At 40.1% G+C, this 26,856-nt stretch overlaps 2 protein-coding genes and 1 non-coding gene across 3 annotated transcripts; 1 reads left to right on the forward strand and 2 right to left on the reverse strand.

The window, feature by feature from the left end:
* Positions 1-455: 455 nt before the first annotated feature.
* LOC118414016 (harmonin-like) lies at positions 456-19,478 on the reverse strand. The gene is made up of 9 exons (XM_035817734.1): positions 19,358-19,478; positions 4,560-4,627; positions 3,649-3,732; positions 3,102-3,161; positions 2,635-2,702; positions 1,968-2,041; positions 1,271-1,379; positions 920-944; positions 456-576 (listed from the first exon to the last, which is right to left on the reverse strand). Exons 1-9 carry the CDS (start codon positions 19,391-19,393, stop codon positions 462-464), a joined length of 639 nt encoding a protein of 212 aa, XP_035673627.1. The 5' UTR covers positions 19,394-19,478; the 3' UTR covers positions 456-461.
* A 702-nt stretch (positions 19,479-20,180) lies between these two features.
* LOC118415066 lies at positions 20,181-20,290 on the forward strand. The gene has a single exon (XR_004831068.1). It is a non-coding gene; the product is annotated as a U6 spliceosomal RNA (small nuclear RNA).
* A 533-nt stretch (positions 20,291-20,823) lies between these two features.
* LOC118412835 (leucine-rich repeat extensin-like protein 1) lies at positions 20,824-26,370 on the reverse strand. The gene is made up of 5 exons (XM_035815876.1): positions 26,145-26,370; positions 23,420-23,515; positions 22,600-22,767; positions 21,851-21,935; positions 20,824-21,333 (listed from the first exon to the last, which is right to left on the reverse strand). Exons 1-5 carry the CDS (start codon positions 26,217-26,219, stop codon positions 21,167-21,169), a joined length of 591 nt encoding a protein of 196 aa, XP_035671769.1. The 5' UTR covers positions 26,220-26,370; the 3' UTR covers positions 20,824-21,166.
* Between the last annotated feature and the right edge of the window lie 486 nt (positions 26,371-26,856).

Here is a 26,856-nt window from a genome sequence, read left to right on the forward strand (position 1 = left end):
ACCTTCCCACGCATCATTTGGGGGTCAAAGTTCCGTCCAAGGACAGAATTTTTCTCTTTCCCAAAAGTCAAATTTCCATCCTGGGATGGATGGAAGGACGGGTCCTGGAGACAGCCCTGGTTTACAGCACCAGGTGTTAGGCAGGGTTGGACAAGTCAACTAGCCTGATTGTCCAGGGCAAGTGAAAGTGCCAATCGGGCAAGTGCATGTCTTAGCACACTTGTCTGATCAAAACAAGTAAGATTTTCCCATGAGAGAGATTTTGATCTACTTGTTACCTTTCAGAGTCATAGCATCATGCATTGGTCAACACAGAAAAAATAGAGCCAACAATAAAAAAAAAGAATTTTATTGAACTTATAGACAAATGTCATTTAAATGTCCCGACAAGTGAAAAGGTAAATTTTCTATGTACTTGCCTGATAGGACAAGTGAATTTTACAAAACTTGTCCAACCCTGGTTAGGACAGAGGTAATTGTAGAAGGTTACTCACCAGTAAGGCTGTACCATTAGGTGCCTCGGGGGAGCCTGGCACAGGGTCTACATACTCCCATCTCAGCTGGTCTGTTCTCGTTCTGTACAGGGGGAAGAGTGAAAAAAACTTTTCACTCCAATTTTCAATGTACCTTACTCATAACCAGACAACTGATAATTGTTAACTGACAATTGATAACATTAGGACTGGTGCAGTCAAATGTTTTCAATTTAACAGATTGATTCTTACCAAAAGATTTATAATTGTGTCGATAGAAAAGATTAATATTATGTCAGTATTGTCCGTTTTTGAAACAATCGTCCAAAGACATAACTTGATGACCAAGTCACTGTCTGGTGCATAACCATCATCAAGTGGTAACAGTAAATATCATTAAAGTAAATAGAAAAAAATGTACTCAATTAACAATAATTTGCACGTACCTTTTTATAGGCAGCATTCCAATATCTGTGAACATGATATTATAAAGAAATACAGTAAGTTCATGCTTGTGAGATCTAAGACACACATTGCAATATCCGGTTTGAAATCACTATCTACAATCTCTCAGAAGAGAATTTAACTACAGAAATAGACATCAAAAGAGATATGAAAAGTCTCAAAGTACATTGCGAACATTGCATTAAGGACAGGACAATTGCTTTCTTTGATTCAGTAGTAGTAGTAGTAGTAGTAGAGTCATACAGTGTATTACAGCACCCTTGGGGTTATACCGCAGAGCGGCATATACATAATATTCTTTCTTCTAGCTCAACACAGGACGGTCAACTTACGTCTAATTTTCATCTCTATGTAACTGGTGCTCTGTGTCAGTAACACGATCTCCTCATGCGTCGACTGGTCCACCGTGTAACCGTTTATTCTCAGGACCTCATCTCCAACCTGATAAGGAAACATAAAGTGGAATCATGAAACAAGAAAAGTGATTCACTTCAGAATCTGTGATACCCTAATAACAGCCACTTAGACGTAGGAGCTACAGTTTTAAGTACATACACTTGTTGACTCAATAAGGGATACTCAAGAAAATCAGGTGGTAACCAGGTAGGTGAGTGAAGATTTAAATGGGGCATTTAGAGTGCCAAAATGCAAATACTTTGTCTACATCTAATAGAAGAAGCAGGTGAAAAATTGTGAGGCTGTATAGCTATACAAGTCATGTACATGTAGTAGGTTAGCCTGGGTACCATCCACTTACTAGCAGGACCTCTACACTTCTTGCTTTTTTCAGGGCAGCGAGTGAAAGGTAGTACCCAGGATGGATGGTATCCTGGCTGAGGCTAACATAGGGGTTACGATCATCCTGAATGTATGTTGATGGCTGTAATGAATTGTTTGCTAAGTGCTAGCTGTCAGTTGTACTTTTTCTGTTAAAACATGAAACTTGCTAGCGTTGGAGAGGCCTATCAGCAACAGCTGTATATACTACAGTAAAGCCAGGGGATACACTTCCCACACACCAGCCCTTACCCTGAGTCCGGATATCTCCGCTGGAGAACTGGGTACAACATGTGCTACATAGATGCCTACTCCGTGCTCAACTCCTGCAGAGGGGGGAGACAACGAAGAATGTAGCAGCTAAATAAATCCAAGAAGTAAGATCTGAAAATAATTTCACCAGCCTGAGGTTGGTAGATGACATATATAGGACATACTATTACGAGTTTTCTTTTACACAACCAGTTTTTCTCACCTGCTGGCGTTTCAAAAGCTCCGAGGAAGATGTCTGACAGACATCGAAACATCAGCAGGTGAGAAAAACTGGTTGTGCAAAAGAAAACTCCTATGTCCCAAGAAGTAACCTACAGATTGGTGTAGATGACAACAGAAATAAGAACAAATGCTACACAAGAGTTCGAAGATCTAATGCCTCCATGACTACTATCTGTCAAGTCTGATTAATGACTGCAGGTAATTCTACCACCTCTGAACTACACTTCCAGTCAAATTTGCAAGTCTATCCTTTGCGGTACCGGTAATGCTTCCTGCCTCTCTACTGACAGTACATTCAAGCAAATAAACAAGAACAGAACATACTGACACTGACAATGAAAAAAATCCCCTGTACACAAAGTTAAAGTGAACAATGCCTTGGTACATGGTTGTATAGTGGCATAATATTTAACATGTAACTCACCTCCTCTTAGTGAAAACCCCAGGCTGTCTGGTCCGTTCTTCACCAGTTTTACAATTCGTGCTTTTCTTCTGCAAGGGCAGAAAGCTCAATGTGTTATCTTGGTACTTCACACAATGTTGTTGAGTGGAGTGTTTTAACACATTGATTCTGCAACTTCTTACCCTGGAACTAGACTGATAACCAGGGGCGGCAGGCGGTTTCTTCGGCAGCTCAATGCAGTCTTCCCGCCAATCTAACTTAGTGGTCCTGGGGATATTTAGCCCAAGGCAATTTTCCCAGAGAGTGCAGCAAAAACTTTCTTTGAGCTCAACTCCCCAATTATGCTGGTTTCAAATTGGCAGGCAGACTGCCTTGCATGGGCCGCCAAAGAAACCGGCTGGCTGTCTGGTCTGTCTGGCACCCAGGGTAGTAACTTCTCTGTACTGTTATTTGGTAACTTAAGAGAAGAGACGGAGAAATGTACTCACGCTAGTCTGTTGGGTACTATTTTGTCGTATTCCACTTGATGTTTCAGAGGTATTAACGGTCTAAGGAAAGAAAAGCATATGACAAATGTCATATAACATTCATTCAACAACACTTAACAGTCAAAATGGTGAATGAAGCTTTGACATATGAGGCGAGCAGATTGTGTGTGCAATTTGTGCTATGGACTGGTTAGATAAAAGACTATAATGATGCCCAATACAACAGTGAGTATTCCGTTTTGCCTGAGGTACGGTCCGACCATGGGTCGGATCGCCCGAGGCAGTTAAAAGTAAGTTTATCACCAAAAAAGAGCAAAAGATTATTATCAACATTAATGTACATCAACAACTTTTTGACAATTGGAACAAAAGAACCAAAGCAAGGCAAAGGAACAAAGTCTGCCAGTCTGGTTGTTTGAATTTTAGACAGCCGTGCGAACAAGCAAGTTCTAATCAAACTATGGAGCCCTTGTCTGTATTTTATGGAATGCCAATATCGAACGTAAATACAGACCGGGTATGATAAAGATGTGAAAAAGACACTCACCTGACGTCCTCGAACAGTTCCATCCTGTCTGGGGAGTTGACGACTTTCCTGAGGTCTGTGATGAGTTCGGGCAGGGACATGGATCTGGAACAATACCAATACACACACATTTGAGTTTGAGCTAATGGTTGTTTCGCATTGTCGCTACAGCGGCACCTTTAGAGGTAATACACCATTTATGTACAGTAAGCTGTGTAAGACCAGACAGTAAAAGGTCAACTAATATACTGGGATGGGCCTCTACACTTCTTGATAGGTGTGTTGGGGTCTTAAATGTGCTTGAGGTAAAAAAAAAAAAAATATTGCAACTTACTGTTGATCTGAAAAAAAAAAAAAACTACCTTGATTTCAAATTTATCACAAAGCCTCCTGCACCATATACATGTAGTTGTTGACCTAATACTATACATTGTAGTAAGTAGTGGGTATGATCTGGGGGAATGTACTACATATATTTGGTAGACAAATGCATACAGTGTTGTTATAATGAACTATATTATATATACATACTCATAGTATTGTCTGAGTGATGTGTACAGCGTTGTTATATAGTATTTTACATACTCATGGTATTGTCTGAGCAATGTGTACTATAATGTTAGTATAGCAATGTGTACAGTTTTGTTATACAATATGATATATATTATACGTACTCATGATATTGTCTGAGCGATGTATACAGTGTTGTTATAATAAGAATATATAGTACGTACTCATGCTATTGTCTGAGCAATGCATATAGTGGTGTTATAATGAAATATTATATATACATACTCATGGTATTGTCTGAGCAATGTGTACTATAATGCAGTACAAAAGTCATGTAGCAATGTGTTGTTATACAATATAATATACTACACATACTCATGATCTAAGTGGTGTGTACAGTATTGTAATATATAGATACGTACTCATGATATTGTCTGAGTGATGTGTACAGTGTGTCCCTCTCTGACTCATCCTCCAGCTGGGCCTGGACCTGGACAGGAGAAACACAACATTGTCAGAATTTCTGCTTCGTTATCAAACTTTAATTGCAGCTTACGTACGACCTTCCATTTGCTTTAAACGTTTAATACAAAACTCTGTTTACCAATGGTACCTGTACTAATATTAATAATACCATAATGCAGCTGAGGACATTTGTTGTATTGAATAACTAATATAACAATGAGATGGGAATGCAGTCCATATATGTTGCCTACATAAAACAATACCCTGGTGGTATACTCAGTAGTAGTAGGTAACAGGTTTTATAGTGAAAACTGTTTTGTTCTTCCGATAAATCAGCAATTACTGATGACATGTTTGTATGATATGAGAAGGAGGTTTGACAGGCTTCCATGCAGGTGACAAGTTGTGTGTTATGTAATATACTTTTTCCTTCTTGTCACCAATACACTTGGTAGCTTTCTAGAAGATTAGAATGTGATATTTTGACCACCTGAGTTATTTGTGCTGCATTATGGATACCAAACACACCACAAACAGACTTCTTTAAACACATGACACACCCACTTGTTGGCCAGGACGTACCATCAAACATTAACCAGAGCAGGAAGTAATTTGCTGGTTTCTTAACTTCCATTAACGTCACAAAGTAATCAAACATTTACTTAAGCAATGACTCAGTGTCTCCAAATGTTTTGTAATGGGAAGAAGTAAGTGTGTCTACACCTGCAAATCAGTACATACATGGGATAATACCCGTCACATTATCCTCGATCTTCAGGCCTATCGATAGAAGGTCGGCCATATTCAAGATCGACAGAGGGTTGCGCATATTTTTCACCTGAAAGCCATCCCTGTCACATATAAGCTATACTTTGTACCTTGTCCAATTGTTATGCAAGAAAGTTATTATTGTAAGCGAGGCTCGGGCGATTGCTGCAGAATCGTCGTCCGATCGATTTTTGCCGAATGTGACTGGGGTATAATCATAAGGAAGATTTTAGACTGCACAAAAAAAGACAAATCTAGCCATTGTAGTCTGTAAACAGTGGACTTGGAATTTGCCACAAAAATGTAGTCTCTAATTGCTTTGCATCAAAGCATTCCAGACCAGTTAAGATCGCTCGTTGTTCAAATGTTCTCACAGTGCTTGATATAAACAGACCTGTTTAGTAAACAGCCTTCTGACAACATACCCAGCAGGAACTGAAACTTCGCAGGGTTACAGTTACAGGGTGGTGACTTGTCCAGTTGTCACAGATGGGCAAACTTCATGAGCTGTGATCATGATAAGTTTTGGTGTTCATCTGAACATCTTTTAATTCATAATACAACTGCTTGCAAAAATGAGACAATGCTATACTTTTCTTGAAGTACAGTACATGTACATGTAGCATTCAGACAATATGTTCTTAAGTATTAGCTCCTATAACATTAACTAGATTGTCCATACTGTTAGATTAGAATAGATTAGTTGTTACATTCTAGCAATAATACACAGTTTAACTCCAGTGTATACGCCATACATTGTGCCTGTTACAATTGTCGCACAATAAAGTGCTTCCTTTTATTAGTTTTAAACAATCATCTGTGACAAACTGAAATACACATCAAAAAGAATGTCCAACTATGCTGAGACTGATACCAACAATTCAACAACTGTTGGGGAAAATTGGAAGCGGCAAAATATTTGCAGATTTTGTGATATCCTAAAAACTACCAAACATGACTAAAACACCCAGTTATTTTCAAAACAAGGTACCATAATTATGTTTGTTGTACCAGTTCATTGTCTAAAGCTCATTCTAATTGTTAACTTCATTATATTGATTAAAAGTCGAATACAAAGAACACAGCACAACGTGTACAGTGTACAATGTCATCAAAGTTCATGCCATAATTTTGGCCTTTCACTTTCTAGAACCCTCTTATCATACACAATAGATTACGATATTTGTATTACAGTGGTGGTGGTGCAATACAATGGCATAACAAGCAACAGTCATATTTGCCATATACATCGTATATCTGGCATATCTCGTTCCAGGGTATTTCTGGCAGCAATAGTTGACTTGTTACATGTAAAAACACCTCTTCAGCAACAAGTGGGCCCCAGTGTCAGATGTTTGGTATGTGCACCAGTCGTCTAATTTATAAAGCTTATCTCAAAGTAAACACCATTACGAAATGCTGAATATTATAAGGCTGGGTCCGAGGAAAATGTTTGATGCTTAGCGCCTCTTACATTAAAAAAAATGAGGGCAAATTCAGAGTTAAAAACTGACCTAACTGAATCATTATTGTTTAGCTATTCATACTTTGGAATCCATACACAGTCATGCAATATGTTAACACAATCACACTCGCTATAAATTCTAAAAACCCAAACCGTATTTGCTAACCACTTTTGTAAGGCTACTAATTTCGCACTTGTGTCAGTCACAGCCATGGTGATACCTGCAGCTTATTTGATTTGTAAAATGCACAGGAATCAAAAACACTCAATTCTTCAACAAAAGAGGCTTAAATTGAGATAAACTTGACATGTGGATTTGACCACCAGCTGAACAACATTCTCTGTTAGCAGACAGACACAGGTGTTTCAATTGTTGGACAATTTTCCACCCATTACAGATCTAGATTTGAACATTATAATATAAACACACACATACTCAGACCAGATGTTACTCAAGGTCTAGGTCTTGTGCACACTAAGTATTTAACAAACTGCCAACATTGACATCTAAAAGTACAGTCTATAAGATAGTGCAAAGCATAATTTAGGATTTGAGTTTTTTGAATGAGATTATCTAAACTTAAGGATAATTACTGTGCTTTGTTGGATGGTGAATTGAGGTATGTCATTGATATTTCAGTATCCCTTTGTTGTTACTAATACTACGTACACTTACATGTTAGCAGCCACAAGATGTAACATTTACCTAAAAGAGAAAGGACTGAAATGGAACTTTCTGGCAATGGCCATGTTCTGGCTTTGAAATATGGTAACAAATAGTTAAAATCATGTACCATGCACAGTCACAATATATGTATTATGTGTACACAGTCAGACAGAGATAACATCAAGGAACCATGTGTAAAGAAAACTCACAACATTTTGAGATATAACAATAACAATATGTATTGATTTGGGTTTAAAGACCTATATGTACATGTAAATTCAATTTTTTTTGGCACGAATATTTCATCAATGTTGATTATTTTCAAAATGGTAGACACATTTTTGCTTATTTCTCTGATATGTAAAAAAAATCTCCTGCAATAGGACAGAGTCCTGTGAGTTACTATCATGATAAAAATATCATGATCGTAATCCATCCAGTGAACCAGTGGTTCTTGAGCTATGCTGGCTACAAACATCCAGCAACACAGACAGACACACCCAAAACTATATCTCCATTTTTCATGGAGATAATAACTTCCATTACTGAGTACACAAATCTGTCACACAAAGAGTACAACTACAGCTATGCCAAATTTGTCCCCATGCATTTAGCCATTAAGCCAGCAGCAGAGGCACTTCCCCATGATTACACACATGACCGACTTTGTCACAGTACAAATCTAGCCTGGCAGCCTGGATAATTTCATTATCTATGGCTGCTGTATACGGAAAAGGCACCTGTAGGATTTGTGTGTGCATTGGATATTGTGGAAACTAGATTTCAAACTGCCTTAGATAGAACCTGACTGCAACAGTTTGTAAACCATTCATGGTATAAGCAGACTTCATTGCCAAAATCTGCAACATGATCTAAAAGCAATAAACTTTAAGATAGTATCATATAATATATAATACATATCTGTAAGTTAAACATTAAAAATCTTACAAATCAAAGTCAATTTAACATTAGGTATACTCTTCTAAATCCTTCTTGGTAGCACTAACACTTTTGTTGTTGAATGGGTCAACCAGCTACAGGTAAGGCAGTCTATACTCTTCCAATATCTAGAGGTTCTACAGAGGTTCTAAGATCCATGCCATGGAGACTCAGTCATACTGGTTGGCAACATTCACTTTTTCCAAGAACTCTACATTTAGATTTGAAACAGTAACATATATATGCTAGTCAATATGTTCTACATCAGTGTGCTTGTAATTTCCATGCTTGAAGTTCGGCATGTATTTGTTTTGGTGCGACTGAAACATGGGACCACACCCAGAGCAAAACAAAGGACCATAGTCCCAACACGGAATCCCTAAATGCTTACATGTTGTCCCACATGAAAACATCCGTGAACGTTAAAGAATGAGGCAGTACGTGGCTCTGTTCACATTGCAATGGAGCCAGGTACACCTAAGTAGCAGGTTAGTGCAGGTAAGATTGGAACTGTGCAGGTATTTCTGGTGTCTACCTGCACCTAACCTGCACTGGTCCATGTACTGGGTTTTATACATAAATGCCCGATGATGTAGGTGTATGTGCATTGTTATTAGCTGCATTGAATGCCACCTAAAATAGCAGTGGTTCCTGAACAATTTTGGCATAATCCATACTTCCTAAATTGAGAAGGTGCAGGTAAGGGACCGTACGGCGTTTAGTGAGGGGGGAGGGCCGGTCGCCAGAGGGTCGGGTCAAAAAATTTTTGCATGGCCCTCCCCCCAGGTAAAATTTTTTTTGCTAGGCCCTCCCCCCAAGACAAAATATTTTTGCTTGGCCCTCCCCCCTCCTATCAACTTTGAAAAAAATATTCAAGACGCCAATAAAACACTGCGCTCCCGCATTTGGAAATGTGCTTTGCGTCATACTTTTTCATGATTTTCATCGAGAAGCAGATCTCTCACCCCTAGTAAAAAAAGGAAAACAGAATGGCTCAAAATATCTGCTAAATAGAGGGATAAATATCTGCTTCATAGAGGCATAAATATTTGCTTTATAGAAGCTATTTCATTGTTTTGATATTAAAACAACACCTAAAAAGCATTTGTACCTGGATTTCTAGTAGATTTGCGCCACAAAGCGGCGCGCGCCCCGCTCCCTTTACGTATTGCAAGCTCGCGGGCGCGGGCCTGAGCGGCTCAGTGACGGAAACTATTTTTAATTTACATATATTTTGGACTTTTTCTTGGTTCTGTGGAAGTAATAACTTACGGTAAATCGGGGGAAAAAATGAAAACCAAAACGACAGCACGATTCGACTTCCAAAACTGCAGTGGGGAGGGGGGCGCCGACGCGTGACGCTGATTTTCCCACGGCGGGGTAAGACCGGTCACCTCTCTCTAGCCGCGGCGGGCGTGAGACCGCAGACTTGCAGGAGATCTTTTAGAAATGCCACGCTTTTTTTGCCACGATTTCCTGCATTGCTTTCTTATGGGAAAATTTGCTGGTTAGATGACATTTCTATGGAATAAAAATACGAGGGTTTCAAGTTTTTGAGAACGACGTTCCGAACACCATGTTCGGCGCCAAAGGCACGAAGAATCGCAAGGTAGGTCCGGGAGAATTTTGAAATCTTGACCCTCTTAAAAGCTATTTCCTTCAGTTTGAGGAGATATTTTGCTGACAAACAAAGCTAACTTTAATAGCATTTCAATTTAGAAATACAAAATTAAATCCCCCCAAACACATTATCGAGGCCGGTCACGTCAAAAGGGATCCAGGGAAATTTGCAAATATTTACCCTCGAGCTCTGAAACGCCATTTCTTACATTTTGAGGGCAATAAGACGGGTAAATTTTGCTGGCAGACTAATCTAGAGTTTAATAACATTTCTGTGCGTGAAGAAGGTTTTCGAGGGCGTCATGCATAAGCCCCGCCCCCTCCCTTTCGCATTTTCACTGTATCCCGAGCGCCAACCTCGGGCGATCCCTTGCAGAGGTCCAGAAAAATTTTGAAATCTTGACCCTCTGAAACGCCGTTTATTGAATTTTAAGGGACATATTTTGCCGGCAGACCAAGCTATTTTTTTTGCTTGGCCCTCCCCCCAAGTAAAAAAAAAATTGCTAGGCCCTCCCCCTGGCAAAATATTTTTTTGCTTGGCCCTCCCCCCTCGCTAAATGCCGTACGGTCCCTAAAATTTGTCTGGTGCAGGTAATTTTCAGTGTTACCTAGCCTGCGTGCACCAGTGCAGGTATACAGAAAAAAGTATTTCGAGTCCTGTACAGTATTTGGCAGGATTCCAAGGGAAACTGGTTTTCAAAGAAACAAATTGGTCATTAAGTTGAGTTAGACTTTCTCTGTAACAACTGCACTGCACCACAACTGGCTCCTTGGCATTTTCTTTTGCCCCTGAGGAGGATTAGACATATACAACACAGCCTGGGTAACACAATTCAGGACTCGAAATACTTTTTTCTGGTACACCAGAAATACCTGCACAGCTCCAATGTTACCTGCACTAATCTGCATATGCAGGTGGTATTTTGAGCCCTGCAATTAGTTCGAATCCCAGGAGCCAGGAGACTGTTTCCACTCAACCCAATTTGACACAAGCATGTAGACAATTCTGCATCTTACCTTTTACAAACTGTAAGTCTAAGGGAGCACCTTGGGTCATGCAAAGCTGATGTCTGATGTCCAAGACCCTGGTCCATATATATGTTAACCTACACTTACTGATCAAAGTTCCCTTTAAATAACTGTATTGGTCATGTTTGTCTGAGCTTAATTGGGGTCACTAATTCATGCTTGAAATAATATCATCATCATCAATCTATCTTAAGATTATTCTGGAACATGGTAATTTTGAATAGGCCAATAAGCGTGCTTGCACACATGATGTCACACAATGTCTGTTATGTAGTCTTAAAATCTTATTAATGTTGGTGCATTGCAAGCTGTTGACATTATTGGTCCTTCTGTTTCATCTTATGTGATACAATTTATTGGGGTATGCAATTAATTTGTGTGCTATATTTGTGCTCCAGCTTTGAAAATCTAAATCATGGTAATAATATTACTACCATTAGTAAAACCCTTTCAGTGTTTTTGTGCAGGAAGAAAAATCTGCATCTAAAATTGGCATGATTGCTGTCGCAAATCATGGATTGAACCTGGTCTTGTGCATGCATCCATTACCATACATACCACTCACACACCCCACATGCATGTTCAGGTGATACTGTTACCCTTCATTGGCTGTTTGAAAGTAGGAACCTTGTAGTAAGTTGTACCTACAAAGTAATCATCTTAAGGGTACTGAAAATTTGTATTTGTTTTGCTAGAATGCCAGGTCCCAGGCCTTGTCCCCATACTGTTCCCATCAAAGTACCACATCCGGCAGGCGTTTAACACGTTCCCCGGTCGGCACTCCTGTTTCTCACAACACTGCGAGCGACCACAAAGGCTTACAAGAGCTGGAGAGCTGCGGCAAGTGCCTCTGAGGGTTGTATGTGTGAACGAGAGGGCAGCCACAAAACAAAATCTATTTGTTCCCTGTCTTCTGTGGCCTGGCAGCAAATGAAGGACAAACGGATCATGGACAGGGATGACAAGTGGTAAACGCTCTTACTAGTCTTAGTTGACCATACTTCCTTCACTTCATGTCAATTTTATTCATGACTGTGAACTTTTTAATCAGGATTATGAATGGACTTATGACTTATCCACCATAGAGATAATAAAAGATGGACTAGTGCAGGTAGGACTACCGGTAAGGTGAAGATTAAGAATACCTGCATAACTCCAATTTCACCTGCAATTACCTGACGCTTAAGTGAACATTTTTATTGATAATTGAATTAATTATTTTGTGCCCAAGTTAGGATTACTAATTAGAATCAAATCAATTAGAGAAAATATTCTACAATAAGAAGTCTCACTTTTGTGCATAACATATTACTTATGAAATACAATTTGTATTTGGAAGAGCTTTGCCTCATGAATATTGATAGTAACATAACAGCTGGCAGAGGAAGCCCCTTTCATCCAGAATGTACACACAATGGCATGAACAGGAGCCTTCTGACATGGATGGGGGCGTGAACAAGGGTGCTTTGTGCTACCTGAGGTCTGCTGCCACCTGTGCAGGTGGATTTACCTGCTCTGGTGCAGAACACCTATGGTACTAGGGTTAGGGTTTTCACTTGGTGATGTTACATTCCACAATCATGTAATAATTCTTTTTTCATTCTTGAATCATAACTTAGAGCTCTGTACCTGCAAAAGAACCAATAGTGTAAATGACATGCTAGACCAAATAATATATTATGTTGACTTATTCATACTTATAGATATCCATATATGTCTGTTAAGTTGTACTGAAAGTAGACCTTACGAAAGTCGCTGTACTTTTGTCATGTCAATAAAGATGTCCTTAATGTTAATATTAAGATTCCAAATCTGATTTTCAGTGAGAGGATTTTGCACCATAATCAGACAATTACTATATTACATATTTACATTGCTGTCATTTTGTATTTTCAAATTTCATACAAAACCATTTTTAATTGGGAAGTATTTTCTGCTTCAATGACTTCATCCCCTTTATTTCAATTTGAGAGATTATGCAGGGGAAGACTGTACCAGGTCAGATGAACAAGAGCATTAGTAACACCCCTTCATTACTATACAATGCAGGGTGCGCAGCTGGAGAGTGTTTTGTATGAATCCTTACAGGGTCCTCGTGACAGATTAACAGTGCTCTATGGGTCAGTGGTTCCAATGACACATGCTTTTGGGTAGCACTTGACATAGTTTTTATTTGACTCAGGGACTGGTTCTATTTTTGGAGTGATTGATTGAATGCAATTCATCTCTATCTAGTCTGTTCTATGGTATTGTGTTGTGTGTCCATGAGAGTTCCAAATTATAAAACAATATTTTGATAGTTCTGTCTTTTGCAACACGCATTTCATAATACTGAGTGACAGGCTGTATTCTTTTTTTTTCAAAATCATTTAATATATGTTTTTAATGCCATCTCAAAAACCTTTTTTTTTTAAATGACAAAGGTACAAGGTGGGCTGACTGTGATTTTCCTGCATGCATTTCCTCACAATGTTTCTGATAAATGTCTTTAATTTACAGATCTAGAGGAATATGTTGCACTGGCCACTGATAGGAGCATGCCACAGAATTCAGGTTACAGGAAAACAGCATACCTGTGTTACCATTGTAAATATTAGTTGTCAGTGATTACAATATATTACATCGAAAGTCTGTTACTATTTTGGAAGTTTTGAGGCATAACAGATTTTACAGCAAATTAAAAATCAATATCCTGATCCTAAACAGCAACCTCTCATTTCTAGCATTAATTTTGCATGATTAAAAAATAATACTCTATAAACAAACTACTTCTCACCTTAACAATGTGTGAAAACCTGTCTTTATTCTTAAAACTGTCAAATTCTCAAAATCTCATTTGTGTTAAGTCCCTTTATCTAGTTGAACTAGTGGGTGACTTTGCATATTTTTTACTGTCCATAGGTCAGCTCTATACCATTATTTGATTGATTTTTGTATTAAATGCAAACATCATATGACTACAGATCTATAAAGTTATGACAAAGATGTGATAAGTGCAAAAATCATTGCAAGATGATTACAAAAATACCCATCCAGTTTTAGTACCTAATTCTCCCAGCTACCTGTATGTTAAATTCTGTACAACAGCCCTTCTTAAAGCTACAATAAAAACAGTGTCTTAGGTCCCCTCCCTTTAAGCAAACACTTCCAGTCCAATATGGAGTAAACATTACGCTTGGGCAAACTGTCTGCCCTACCTGTTACAGACACCAGACCAAAGTGTACATGATATAATATGGATGCAATCAATACCATTTGCTTTTAAAAGCTCAAGTTGGAATTTATGTTTTCTTTAAAGTTTAAAGAAAAAAACAGTATGTCTTTTAACTTCTACGAAATGATCAGAGTAGACAGTGCTTGTCTTAATCATCATGCCTATCTCCGTTTAAGATAGAATCTGGGTTAATCCATGACATAACACGTTAAGATAACCCAGGGATGAAGAACGCTTAGGGTGACTATATAAGTGTTACAATGTAGTGAAGTTTAAAGTAAATATAAATAAGTTCAGATAGAATCAATGGGGAACTTTTCATGGCCTATTGGTACTTTGCCTTTATTCTTAATCTTATTGCAATCTCTGATGTTAACCTTTTACAGATTTACACATTAAACACACTGTGATGAAAATTTGCTGGTACACCGACATTTTTTTTTTTTTAGTTTTCAAACCAGCCCTCCCCTTCAGTTTCTCGTGTTCCATCCCTGAGTGCTCATGTCGAGAGCGGCTTATACACATCTACAACACCACCTTTTTAAGAGGGCCGACACATTCTGGGTCCTTAACAGCAACACTTGAGAGTATCCTAGCTACAGCCGGTAGGCTGGGAGCTGACCTTTGAACTCTCCCATAGAGGGACACTCTCTTGGTCGCTATTTAAGTCTGTTTGTAAAGTAATCATCACAGCTGGCTCCCCGGCTTGTTTACAAGTTCTACAACCCCTAATTTGTCAAGATAACAACGTTCCAGAAACTCTATTTTCAACACCTGTTTAAAACATGTTACAACGATTTTCGCAGATTTTAAGCATTCACTACATGGTTAAAAGTTTAAATGTGTCAGTGTACATCGATGTGAGACTGACTTTTGTAGCTTCTTTAAGCATTCATGTATCTAGCAGATATATCTAAGTGAAAAAGAATCACATGACACCTATATCAGCTACGTACTAGTAGTTGCCTGGTGTCCACACTGTATTGTACACAACAAGGAGGTTAAAGATCACATCAAATAAAGTCAAACTCAAAGTCGTAAATGATGAATCAAATCTATAAGCTATATCAGCAAAACACTAAAAAATCTATAACAGATGCATGAGATCTAATTATATATAATTATAAGTTGAGCAGACGAGGTTGAACTACAAACTTTAAAGTTTCTTCACACAAACATTAAGGCCTGCAGCCGACTGTGGGTCAGGGTACCTAAGAGCACAGCCCTGTGGAACTGTGGGTAAACACCAAAACTACTCCATTTGCTGGCCGGGCGTGGCCACGCTTTGGTCGTAATCCTAACGGCGGCCGGGCGTTGCTTCAGTGGGTTTGAAAGGACGGACGTGGGGACCAAGAATGTAAGCGTGGTCGTTCCGCACCATGAGCTTTAATGGAATCCAGGTTAATTGTGTCCAATAGAAAAGGTGTTTGTGAGGTCTGGTGGTTTATAGATGTGAACTGATTAACAAGACTGGATGTAATTTATTGTAAACTACTTTGACAATGTGGGGATGTCAAAATAGCTGAACTAACCACTATGTACGATAATGAAGATAGACAATACTCACTAGACATCCAGGTAATACTAGATATCTGATACAAAGTACAAGAGTTACTTAGTTAAGCAACTATATTGAAATCAGTAACTGTTTCTCTTTTAACTAAAAAGTCATTATTCATATATTGGCTATATTTTGTACTTTGCATTGCTTCTAGGAAAATGAAATAAGCAAAGATCTGTCTGAATTGCTGCTATATAGTAGTAGTTTAATGTTAGTCAGACACATAATAAAGGTGGCTTCTGCTGAAGATATTTTTCTACAGGCTACAGACAGTATCTATACTCGTACTCAAATGACGAAAAATTCAATGCCACAGGAAAAACATTATTTCTAGCAATGCATCCTGGCCTAAATTCAGAACTGTGTAATGTTTTAATTGCTTATACTAACAGTGCAAGCCTCAGTGGCTAGAGAAAGGTACTAAAAAGCTTTAAAAACAAAGATTACTCGCTAGGTGTGTTCCACAAGCTTGTTTAATCAGGAGTGTAAACGTTCTCATTAGCAAGAGGAACCTAAAACTTCACATTCCAATGATTAAGTCGCTAATAAGTGAACCAAATTTTATCCAATACCCCACCAAAAATCCCATCTATTTATATCACAACAGCCATACAGGAGACTATGCGTTCACCTGAGAAAAACAAACAATTGCTACTATATAATTAAGTAACATTGTTCGGCAACAAAACTTCACATGACCCAAGCATTCTTCGGGTACTTGGTGCAGTGACAATGCCAACACTTTGTTGACCTATAATTGTGTAGAAATTCCTCCGGTGCAGTCCAAAGAATCGTACCACTGAGCTCCGAGAGTCAATGGAAGAACTGTGGCTCTGAATAATTGAAATCCTGCACTAAGACCTGTTTCTTCACACCTTAGTTGTTGAGGATACTTTGTGTGTGCCTTCAGCCTTGTGTTGAGGTCACAGGCTTTGTCTACACCTTGTCACCTTGAGTCTCATGATCCTTATCTGTCTCAACACTTCACTTCTTACTTATTTATCTCAAGGCCACCTAGCCATAGGGGCTAAGGTAAGAACTAACTTAAAAGGTAATCTGTTTTACATGGACTACCCCAGTGCATGGGCAGAGTGTCTGCTTGGCATTCGGTAGTGTGTGAGGTCGTTCCGCGGCCGGGTCATAGTACATACTGAAGACATTAATTTAAAAATGGTACATACTGCTTTCTCTGCTTTAACATAGCTTTCAGCACTCAAGAAATAGTTGAACGCACACAGGCCACTACCAGTGGACTACTTCTCTGCTGTAGTGATTGCATAAAGTTGTGTGGCTCATGGCTAGAGAAACAGAGATGGGGGCTGCCCTATGCACCATTTGGTGCGGGAAAGACTTTAACAAACTTAATCCTGTGGAAGAGGGTGCATCTTCCGAAGGGATAAGGAATCTGTATCATAGAAAAGCTTTTGGACAACCCAGAACAAAACCTGCCTCCTCTTCCTGGGAGGTCTAAACAACTCCATCTAAACAACATGATGATGTAATCCAGGACACCAGTTGGTGATTGCACATTTGATGTTTTGTTAATAGAAGATGGCTTAACATCTGCTTAACTGATACATCTCATTCATCATTAGCCTGTTAACAAGACATTGCTCAATTACATGCATTTTGTCCAAGTTATTCCATATTGAAATGTAGCTTTAAAATCAACTTTGGCAATATTAAGTTCAGCACTTCAGCTTTACATTTTCGACAAAAGACGTACTGCTACGTACATGTACTACAAAACTGGTGTCGTTTATGTTACAGGCAACTCCAGTACAAAGGTATTTGCAGAACTTGCCTATCTTCTGTCTTCCAATTTTTGCTCTACTAGTACCTGGTAATCATTTTTGGCTTCCCATTCTGCATTTTCTATCTATGAAATTGCGATAATAGTTTATGTACCTGTATTTCTCTCTAGACCCTCCCCCAAACCCTTAAGTGTGTTTGTTACAACTTGAAGAGAGACTAAGTCCAGGGGCCATTGTCTGACCTATTTCAATGTTTACTCCTGAAGCTAAACGAGACATCCTATTTGCAGTTTGCAACAAAGTCCTCTTTTAGAGCAAACAGAATGGACTGTTTTTTATGGTCCATTAAAGAATAACAGATTTACGGCATATCAATGACAAAAATAACAAGTATATTCAAAAATACACATTATGACAAACATTCACACCAATATCTATATATAACAACTCTCTAACGTTTCTTGCTGGACCACAAATAATGACAGCGTAACTGTGAGATGATGATGTATATGTAGACTTTGCACATCACACCGGGAAAAGTGACCCGTGATAACATTTCTTGATACTTTATTCTCTTGCCATTTTCTTTGACCACCAATTTCAATTTATATTGTCTAAAAGCTTTCCTGAAATTTGATGTGCTGTGTTTCTCCATGACAATGCCAGAACAAATAGAAATGTATGAACTTCAAAGAAAGGTCTATTTACAATAAACATACTTATATACCTAGGAGAGCTACATACATGATGTAATATAATATACTATCTAATTCTAAGCATGTAAACGTTATGTGCTAGTTCAAAAATCTCCCCCTGAGTTTCTAGCATTTCATTGATACAGGGTGTATCACTGGATACTTGAGATAAATTTGTTTGTATACTTAAGTGGGAAGATACGTAACCAAGAGGTTAAGAGATGATAATGGCACAATTACAAGATACATTCAATTTGGTAGATAAACTAGTAAAGTACAGATTTAAAAACGATAAAACGGAGCACAGATTAAGGCAACACCCTGACCAGCTGTGTGCTAGTATCAACTTCACATACCTGACCACAGGTGTTAATATACTTTTATGGGTAAATCCTCTGAGTTTTGGGTTGTTGATTTGCCCCCCCCCCCCAAAAAAAAATTATTCAAGGTTCCACTTTCAGGTGTAAGACCACCTGTGCAGTTGTAAAACACCTGAACATGTGCAAAAATCAGGTGATTCAAACTTCAACGATATGTTACAAATTTGGAGCTTTCCTTGCTGAATTATGTGTCAAAAAGTTCCGTTTTCTTACTTATGGTATATTGCACGCAAATCCAGGACTCATGTGAATGCAGCCATATCAACACGATACTGAAGTATTAGTGACAATGGAGTACCGTTATTTACAAAACGTGACGAACCCAAAATAACCCATACGGATCACTGAAAACCTCAAGACCTGTGTGCATAGTGTGTCACACTGCCCAAAGCTACCGATAGCTGCAGGTAGACAGGTTGCAAACCGAGCACAACTCCCAGCTCCGACCTTCAAACCTAGATTCGATCCGTAACGGGACATCGCCCCCCCCCCCCCCCCCTCAAAAAATTATCCCAACCGGACGTCATCTGCATACATAAACAAGGCCAGTTTACCGTAGAATTACGGACCTGAGAGCGCAAACCAGTAGCCCAGATAAGCGCGTGAACCGCTCACGCACAGTAGTCGTCGATTACGGGACGGAAAAGCGGGGATTTGTCCTACCTTTTGCCGGAATTGTCGTGCGATCTGTTTCTCCATGTCTGTGTCGGCTGCTGCCCTCCGTGCGAAAATGGCGCCCCACCCCGGGACACAGGTGTGCTGATGGAACGCGCGCAACCATTGGTCCGTTCGCCCGCGTTCCTGCGCGATTGTGCGGAGGGCTGTCATTGGCCAGAACTTTGTTTCACCTGTCCCGTGTACTTGTAACTCCCTCTGGCGTTATTTAATGCCAGTAGTTAGACCCCCTAGTCTCCGATCGGGGTCTATCTTTTGACATTGTGATTTTTTTCTCCTGATGAATTAACGTTTACCCTTGTTCTCAAACAGAAGCAATCAGCAAATTGACATCGATATATGTAAACGATATCATCAAGTCTTGTATATCGATCATATAAAGATATATTCGTGGGTACAATTGCTACGAAAAGATCTAGGAAATATTTTCAATATAGGCCGTTTTCGCTTCCTTTCCACAATTCCAGACGTTTTTTTGATAGATGCCATACATCTCAAATACGTAAGGTGGCGCTGTTGCACAGACGTTTTTCTGACGCATTACGTGCATGTTGTGACGTTCCTGCGACGTATGTCCTCCTGCACTTAAAATGATTTACTAATTCTCAAGCTTCAAATACACTTGTAGATTTGAAAATATGTTTTGAGATCTAGAAAATGTAAACAAGAACGCTAAAAATGTCAATTTATTACTCTACATGAACACAGCTAAAATTCTAGCTCTTGCTAAAATGGAGTCACATTCGCACCACGGGAGCAGTATGTTAAACATGTTCCGGTTTTAAAAACGATTTTCTGTGCCATTGTAAGTGTGTTCGCTTCGGCGTTACACATACACTAAAATTGGAACGATACAGAGAAGATTAGCATGGTCCCTTGCGCAAAGATGACACGCACAATCGTGAAGCGTTCCTATTTTTTTTGTTCACAATGCAATTTAGTACTTTGAATGTCCCTGGAAAAATTTCCACATATTGCGTACATGCTATATCAACGGGCACCATTCAGAGACAGGTAAATATTAACTTCCAAGCAGATCCTACGGTAGCAAAAGATCCAAAGGTGGCAGAGGAGTGAAGCCGGCCTCGGTGTGTGTATGCTACCGATGCCCGTCTGAATCCCTTTGACTAGCTATACTCCTTTGCCAGCTTTGATACATGTACTATCTTATTGCACCGTGTAAGCCACATAAATCAGATTAAAACTTAATTATTGCACAACAATTGTGGCAAATCATGACGACGTACGACAAGCTACTATTTTGAAATAAGAGAAAGCTACGAAAAGTCGAATCAAAGTTCGAATTCACAGATAAACAACTTTAAAAATTGTTCGTTTATGACTACTCATACGAGTTTCGAGCTATGTGTCATTGTTTCACCGTCTTCTCCTTAACCATGAACTAGTCGCTAACTTTCTCTCTTTCATTCAATGACTGAGCCCACCTCATGTAATTTCATTGATACCAGTTTTATTACAGCAGAAGAAACAAGAACGGCCGGCCGTCCTTTCCATTATTTTCTTTGATGCGCTAAATATATGATATCTTTTTCCTTTTATAGCTAGTGCATTAACTTTATTTTTCGTTTACTTTTCAAACTTCAATGCCTGGCGACCATGGAGGTCATAACTTCCTTGTGGATACTACATGTTGGGATCGGAGGAAAATCGTTATGCTTTCATGGTGTATCTTTCCTTCACATCTAAAGAAATAGACGAATACAAACAAGCAGAAACACGAGAGAAGTGTGGCGATCCCTGTACACCATACACCTGCTTGACACTTGGTCCGGTTGACTAGTTTGGCGGGTACCCGGGGTAGGATTGGCCGGGGTAGCTCGGTGCAGGGGGGTAGGCAGGGGGGTATCCGCTAGGTTGCGCAGGGGGGTAACCTGTGGGCTGGGCCGGGGGGTACGCCGGAGGCTGCGCTGGGGGGTAAGCGGATCCGGCAGTCGGTGGGTACCCTGGAAAGAAAAGAAAGGTACGTTTAGTGGCTTAACTTTATATAAATTGACTACTCAAAATACTAAAACTGGTGCTTTCGTCAGACCTCTGTACTACTGTATACCTCACAATAATGCGGAGGTTATTAGCTCTGTCGGATAAGAAAGAAACTTGTAGAGCTCTTTCATGATCCACACGTTACAAATACTTATGTTATAATTTTTGTGATTTTAAATCGTTTGCCCATTGTAAACTAGCCTGAGTATCCTCCTCCTCTCGCTTGCTAAGCGAAAGTCGTGGTCAGCGGTCACTACGGAGGATGATACTCAGGCTAATTGTAAACTACATGATGTAAAATAAGTACAATGCTATAATCCTATATTTTCGAATTCATCTTAATTCAAAACTTTGAGAAAGTTTATATGCATTTTGAATCAGCGAAGATTCAGATCATGGATTCTTCCAAATACTACTAATTACAATTTTTTGATTGATGAGAGCAGAGCAGGTGAGTTATTGATCGACCCGGACACTTACCTGGTGCAGCTCCTGGGTAGGCCGGTGGAGGCGCTGCCGTACCCGTTGGGTAGCTCACGGGGGGCGTCGGGTTCACGTAGGTGTGCTGGAGAACCGAAAGGCCTCATTGATGAGCAATGCAGAAATTGAAAGCAATGCAAAAATACGTGTTTTGCAAGAGCGCGTTCATAATGAACCTATTTGAAATATGTTCATTCTTTGTTCAGCACATTTATCCTTTATCATAACAAGAAATTCTCAAAAAAAACATCTAGACATTCAGTCTTTTTTAATGACAATTACAACACGCAGTTAGGCACTTTTTTAGCTACTCCGAACTGGTGAGTGGTCGAGCACAACTCAGAACACAAGACTGTGTGTCTCCGACCCAGCGCGCAGCTATCGAACGTCTTGCTAATTTCTCCAGTTAAAGACAAACTTTCACCAATCTAACGTTGAGTTGGGCTGGCTAAAAGAGAAATTCTCACCGCTAAAGACACACGTCCGTAAAACCGTTTATTTTTGGGGCTCGGACATCTTTTGTTTTACCCAATCGGAGTAATACATCAACTAGAACCCATACCTTCGTCAAATAAACAAGGGTTATTATAAAGAATGTCTGTTTTTGAATTATTCTTGGTCCGTCTTGTGTTTTTGTTGTCTTTTATATCGTACTTTGCTCTCGCAAAAAAACTGTCCGGCCCGGCTCCTTTGGGGAAATGTGACGTTAGTCTAACCTCTGCTCGTAGAGTACAAAAAAAAACACTCACGTGGACGTGCACAGTGGGCGGAGGGGGAGGGCAGGCGGGCGGCGGGCAGACAGCGGGCCCGTGGTGATGGTGATGGCCGTGTGGGCCGTGGTGCATCGCCGCGTGTGCAGCGTGAACCTCCCGGTGGTGGGCGTTCTCCGCGCGGCTGTGCGCCCCTGCTGCGGCTACCTGCAGGTGGGAGGGAGGGAGAGATAGAGGATGCGTTTTAAAACACATGCTGGTTTGTTTTGTACTGGTGAAGGCGACAAATGGTCGTCGAAACGTTTACTGAAGAATTAGAGGAAGGCTGTGTAACGGAGAAGACATGTGTTCTACCAGCATGAGGAAACTATTTACTTCCGTGATGTTAGTAGCTATAGGAGGATAGGCTTGTGCTCGCAAATTACAGTGTGAAACTCCCACCTTATCTATGCTAAATGCTTATAACACGTTAAAACAGGCCGACATCGATGCTCTGATTGGAGAATACACAAACGTTTTAACTTAAAGTTGCTCCAAGCATGGTTTACAAGCTATGTGCTTTAGATTTAATCCATACATACAGCCAAGAACAAAAGACGCTCGTCAGCGTCCCCTGCTATGACAACGAAAGCAGCAGTCTCCAGTTTCTTTGCCATATTTTTGTAGCCTTACAATTTCTACGTGCTTTGAAATTTTCAAATACAAAGGGCACGCACTATCATAGCGCGGTTGCGGGGATAGGAAATACCACAACCACTTCAGTCGGCCCCTGGGCCTAGTATAAAGAATTTGCTCATATCAAAACGGAATCGGCCTACCGTTTTTTTGCGTTTCTCTTTGTAAAAGCTCTTTATCTTACCTCAAACATGGCTGCCTTGATGAAGTTGCCGTGCGCGGCCGCATGCGCAGCCTTGTTGTGCATTTTGTGCTCCTGACGCTCTGCTCGCATCTCTTCCTGTGACAGACATAAAACAAGAAATCTATAAGATATGATGTTTCCGAGAAATATCTACACAATGCTTGTGACTATTTTGTTCCGAGAGAGAGAAAATGGTTGATTGAACTCTTGCATTTGAATACAATTCAATCTCTTCTTTGGCAGTCCGGTCTCAGTAGACTATCTGTGCCCCTCTGGAAGTTCTGTTTTTACGTTTTATCTAGTTGTAGAGATTGTATTTGATCGTTTACCTGGATGTCTAACCTTCATAAACATACAAATGGCTGAATTGTAGCTTTTTACAGTGGGCAAAGGGCATGGTTTTCTGAAGGTAGCGACATCTAATTCTTTAAGATATTTGATTCGTAAATGACACAAACAACAGAAATACGTCAGCTGTAATTAACGTTACAACTTGCTTTATTCCATATTGCTCATGGAATCTGTCAAATACCATGCCATTTTCTGCCTTATTGTGGGGAGTTGCACCCGGACCAAGTCGGTGGTAACAACTTTAGACATTGGCCAACCAGGACCAGGATCTAGGAGTGACAGCCGTTCATTGGCGTAATTAGGGCAGTGTAGTAGATAGTGGGTGACTGATTCGGATCGGCACCTGCAGCTACAAGCTAGGCTGTTACGTAAGCCTCTAGAAAAAAGACTGTAGTTCAAACTCCAGGTGATCCGACATCAAGCAAGAAGAAGACACGGGGATAGCCGGGCCATGACTAAAATGGCCTTGAGCCCAGGGTTGACAGGGAGCCCGGGACAGCGGGAACAAACAAAAGACATGTAAAGACAAACAAACAAATAAACAAATAAATAAACAATCCGAAAACTAGACCCCTTTTTCACGGAGGTAACTAATAGCAGCAGAGTGCAATTTTCAGTACAGTGACATAGTTGTAACTCACATGGCCCGACAACAATAGAGACAAAACCTTTGTAGCCGTGCCACTTTAGCCTGATCATTGTCCAACCTGCCAATAGTCGTGCGTTCAAAGTTCTGCACAACAAAGACACGTGGCGATGCAGCTGTATTGACTCTGGCGCACCCAGTTAGGTTTTAAAACCCAGCCGTTCCCCTAGTTTAGTTTAATGTACTGTAACGTACTTTAGACTTAATCTCCAAGCAGATCCTACGGTAATATAGTATCAAAAGCTGGCAGAGAAGTGAAGCCGGCTTGGTAGTGTGTTTCGCTACAAGGCAAATGGACACCTTTGGCTATAACAACAGTCATTGGCAATTTTGGTACTATCTTATGCCATTGTAGAATCTGCTTAGAAATTAATTTAGACCGTCCTGAAGAGTGGTCCATTGTTTCCTCAACTGTTCATGTCATACACCACTATTACTAGTATTAGTTAGGTTAGATCGTCGGCCGTGTTGTAGGTGCATATCACTTTGTATGATGGTCTTCAGAAACATTTTATTGTTTATTCTTCGTCTACCTATTTTACATGGGGGAAACGTATCGCCCACTGGCGCTTTTCAACCACTAAGCACCCAACATCAAATGAAATAAACGATACAAAAAAATACCCAAAAATCTATGCAAATCCGGTACAGAACAGAAGTAACAAAAACATGCATCAAATGCAAGTCGTTTTGTTTCTAACTCTGAAAAAAACCTGAGAACAGAGTAAAGAACCTTTGTATGAGTCTCCCTACCGGATACACTAGCGTATTGTGTAAACATGTCGTAATACATCAAACAAGACATCAGTCAAACGTTTTCACTTCCAACATACAGGTTTAACGCTTACCGGGTTATTTTGTTAGTCTATCTTTACTGTAGAACTTTGGCCGTGTAATTCTAATAGATTGATCTTTGTGGTTCTTTTAGTTGTGCGTTCAATTGTTCAACGCAAAGTCAACACAAGTCTATGCGCCCATACACACGATACAGCACAGTCGTAACATTAGGTATGATATTCGTGTCAGCAAGTACATTTCTGGGATTGCTGCATCTCTAAGCATGGTGGCTGCATGATTGGGTTGTTCTGTCTTCAACATCGGATACTGTGTTGTGTTTCGGTGCTGAGGTCTCGCTAGACTGAGAGTAACGCAAGCCTTCAATACAACTGGCACAAAAACAGCTAGATAGCTCATTGGAGTGAGTTCCAATAGTTTTGTCCGACATAACTCAACCACATAGCGACTCTGGTCTACCTGTGGATAATAAACCGAGTCAGTTACAGTGCCCAAACCCTATGATTCTAACATGTGTGTGCATTGGGGTTGAATGGGGGGACTCGGTTCTGCATTCTATAGTATAAGCTTTGACAAAAACAAGTGGAGAGTTTAAAGGTCAAATGACTGGTTCTACATTCTATAATATAACGTTAAGCTTTGAGAAAAAAACAAGTGGATAGGTTAAAGGTTTGAGGCTTTGAGAGGCTTTATTTGTCCATACGCTGTGATACAGAATACAAAGGTGAAATGACTGGTCTTACATTTTATAGTATAAGCTTTGAGAAAAACAAGTGGATAGGTTAAAGGTTTGAGGCTTTGAGAGGCTTTATTTGTCCATTAGCTGTGAATACAGAATACAAAGGTGAAATGACTTGTTCTGCATTCTATAGTATAAGCTTTGAGAAAAACAAGTGGAGAGTTTAAAGGTGAAATGATCGGTTATACCCTCACCCTGTGTGCCCTGTGCGCCTCCCTGGCCGCGCCATGCCCGTGACCGTGACCATGACCATGACCGTGTCCCCACATGGCTGATTGACAGTCTCTTCAGGTGTACTTTAAGAGAAAACAGGTGCTCTTCCGGTGCGTCCAGGTACAAATGGCTGTATGTAACGTTATGTGGTGAACAGGTGACCTCCGTGTGGCACCGCGAGGTCCGGTCGTCACGAGTTCTACATGACGTCACTACCTGTTGATCGTTCTAGTGACGTCACGAACTGCAAACAGGCGGGCCGAACTTTGGCCGCGGCATGTGAAAACGTTCAGTTGCTGTTTAGAACATTTCTAGACCCTGTAGGGAAAATGACCTAATGACCTAAGCCAAGAAGGTCATATTTGGGCAGCGTTTGTGTGTGTGTGTTTGACTGTACAGGTGCACTCTCACTGCACTTGGGTCACGCTTGCGTCACTGCGGGATTCGAAAGATGCTCAACGAATTTCATATATAAAGAACGGATTTTCTTACTTTTTGTTATTTTGTCGTCTTCTAAGGCATACTTTTGCGTATTACGTAATATCTAAATTTTTTTTAATCGGAGAAAATAACAAAACAGTGACGCGGTGACCGAACCCCATAGTGACGCAAGCTTGACGCAAGTGCGGTGAGAGCGCACCTTTACATGACTGAAGCCTTCTTGGTCTGATGGTCATCAGGGGAACTCTCAGG

The sequence above is a fragment of the Branchiostoma floridae genome, chromosome 4 (genome assembly GCF_000003815.2).
Source record: "Branchiostoma floridae strain S238N-H82 chromosome 4, Bfl_VNyyK, whole genome shotgun sequence".
NCBI lineage: Eukaryota > Metazoa > Chordata > Leptocardii > Amphioxiformes > Branchiostomatidae > Branchiostoma > Branchiostoma floridae.

Excerpts from the sequence above, each read along its gene's own strand:
- LOC118414016 (XM_035817734.1), bottom strand. The coding sequence starts at position 19,393 with ATGGAGAAACAGATCGCACGACAATTCCGGCAAAAG. Across the intron at positions 3,733-4,559 it reads TCACTCAGACAATATCATGA|ATCCATGTCCCTGCCCGAAC; the intron begins GTACGTATCTAT and ends GTATTGTTCCAG. Across the intron at positions 945-1,270 it reads CATAGAGATGAAAATTAGAC|ATATTGGAATGCTGCCTATA; the intron begins GTAAGTTGACCG and ends TCATGTTCACAG.
- LOC118412835 (XM_035815876.1), bottom strand. The coding sequence starts at position 26,219 with ATGTGGGGACACGGTCATGGTCATGGTCACGGTCACGGGCATGGCGCG. Across the intron at positions 22,768-23,419 it reads TCAAGGCAGCCATGTTTGAG|GTAGCCGCAGCAGGGGCGCA; the intron begins GTAAGATAAAGA and ends TCCCACCTGCAG. Across the intron at positions 21,936-22,599 it reads CGCCCACTGTGCACGTCCAC|CACACCTACGTGAACCCGAC; the intron begins GTGAGTGTTTTT and ends TCGGTTCTCCAG.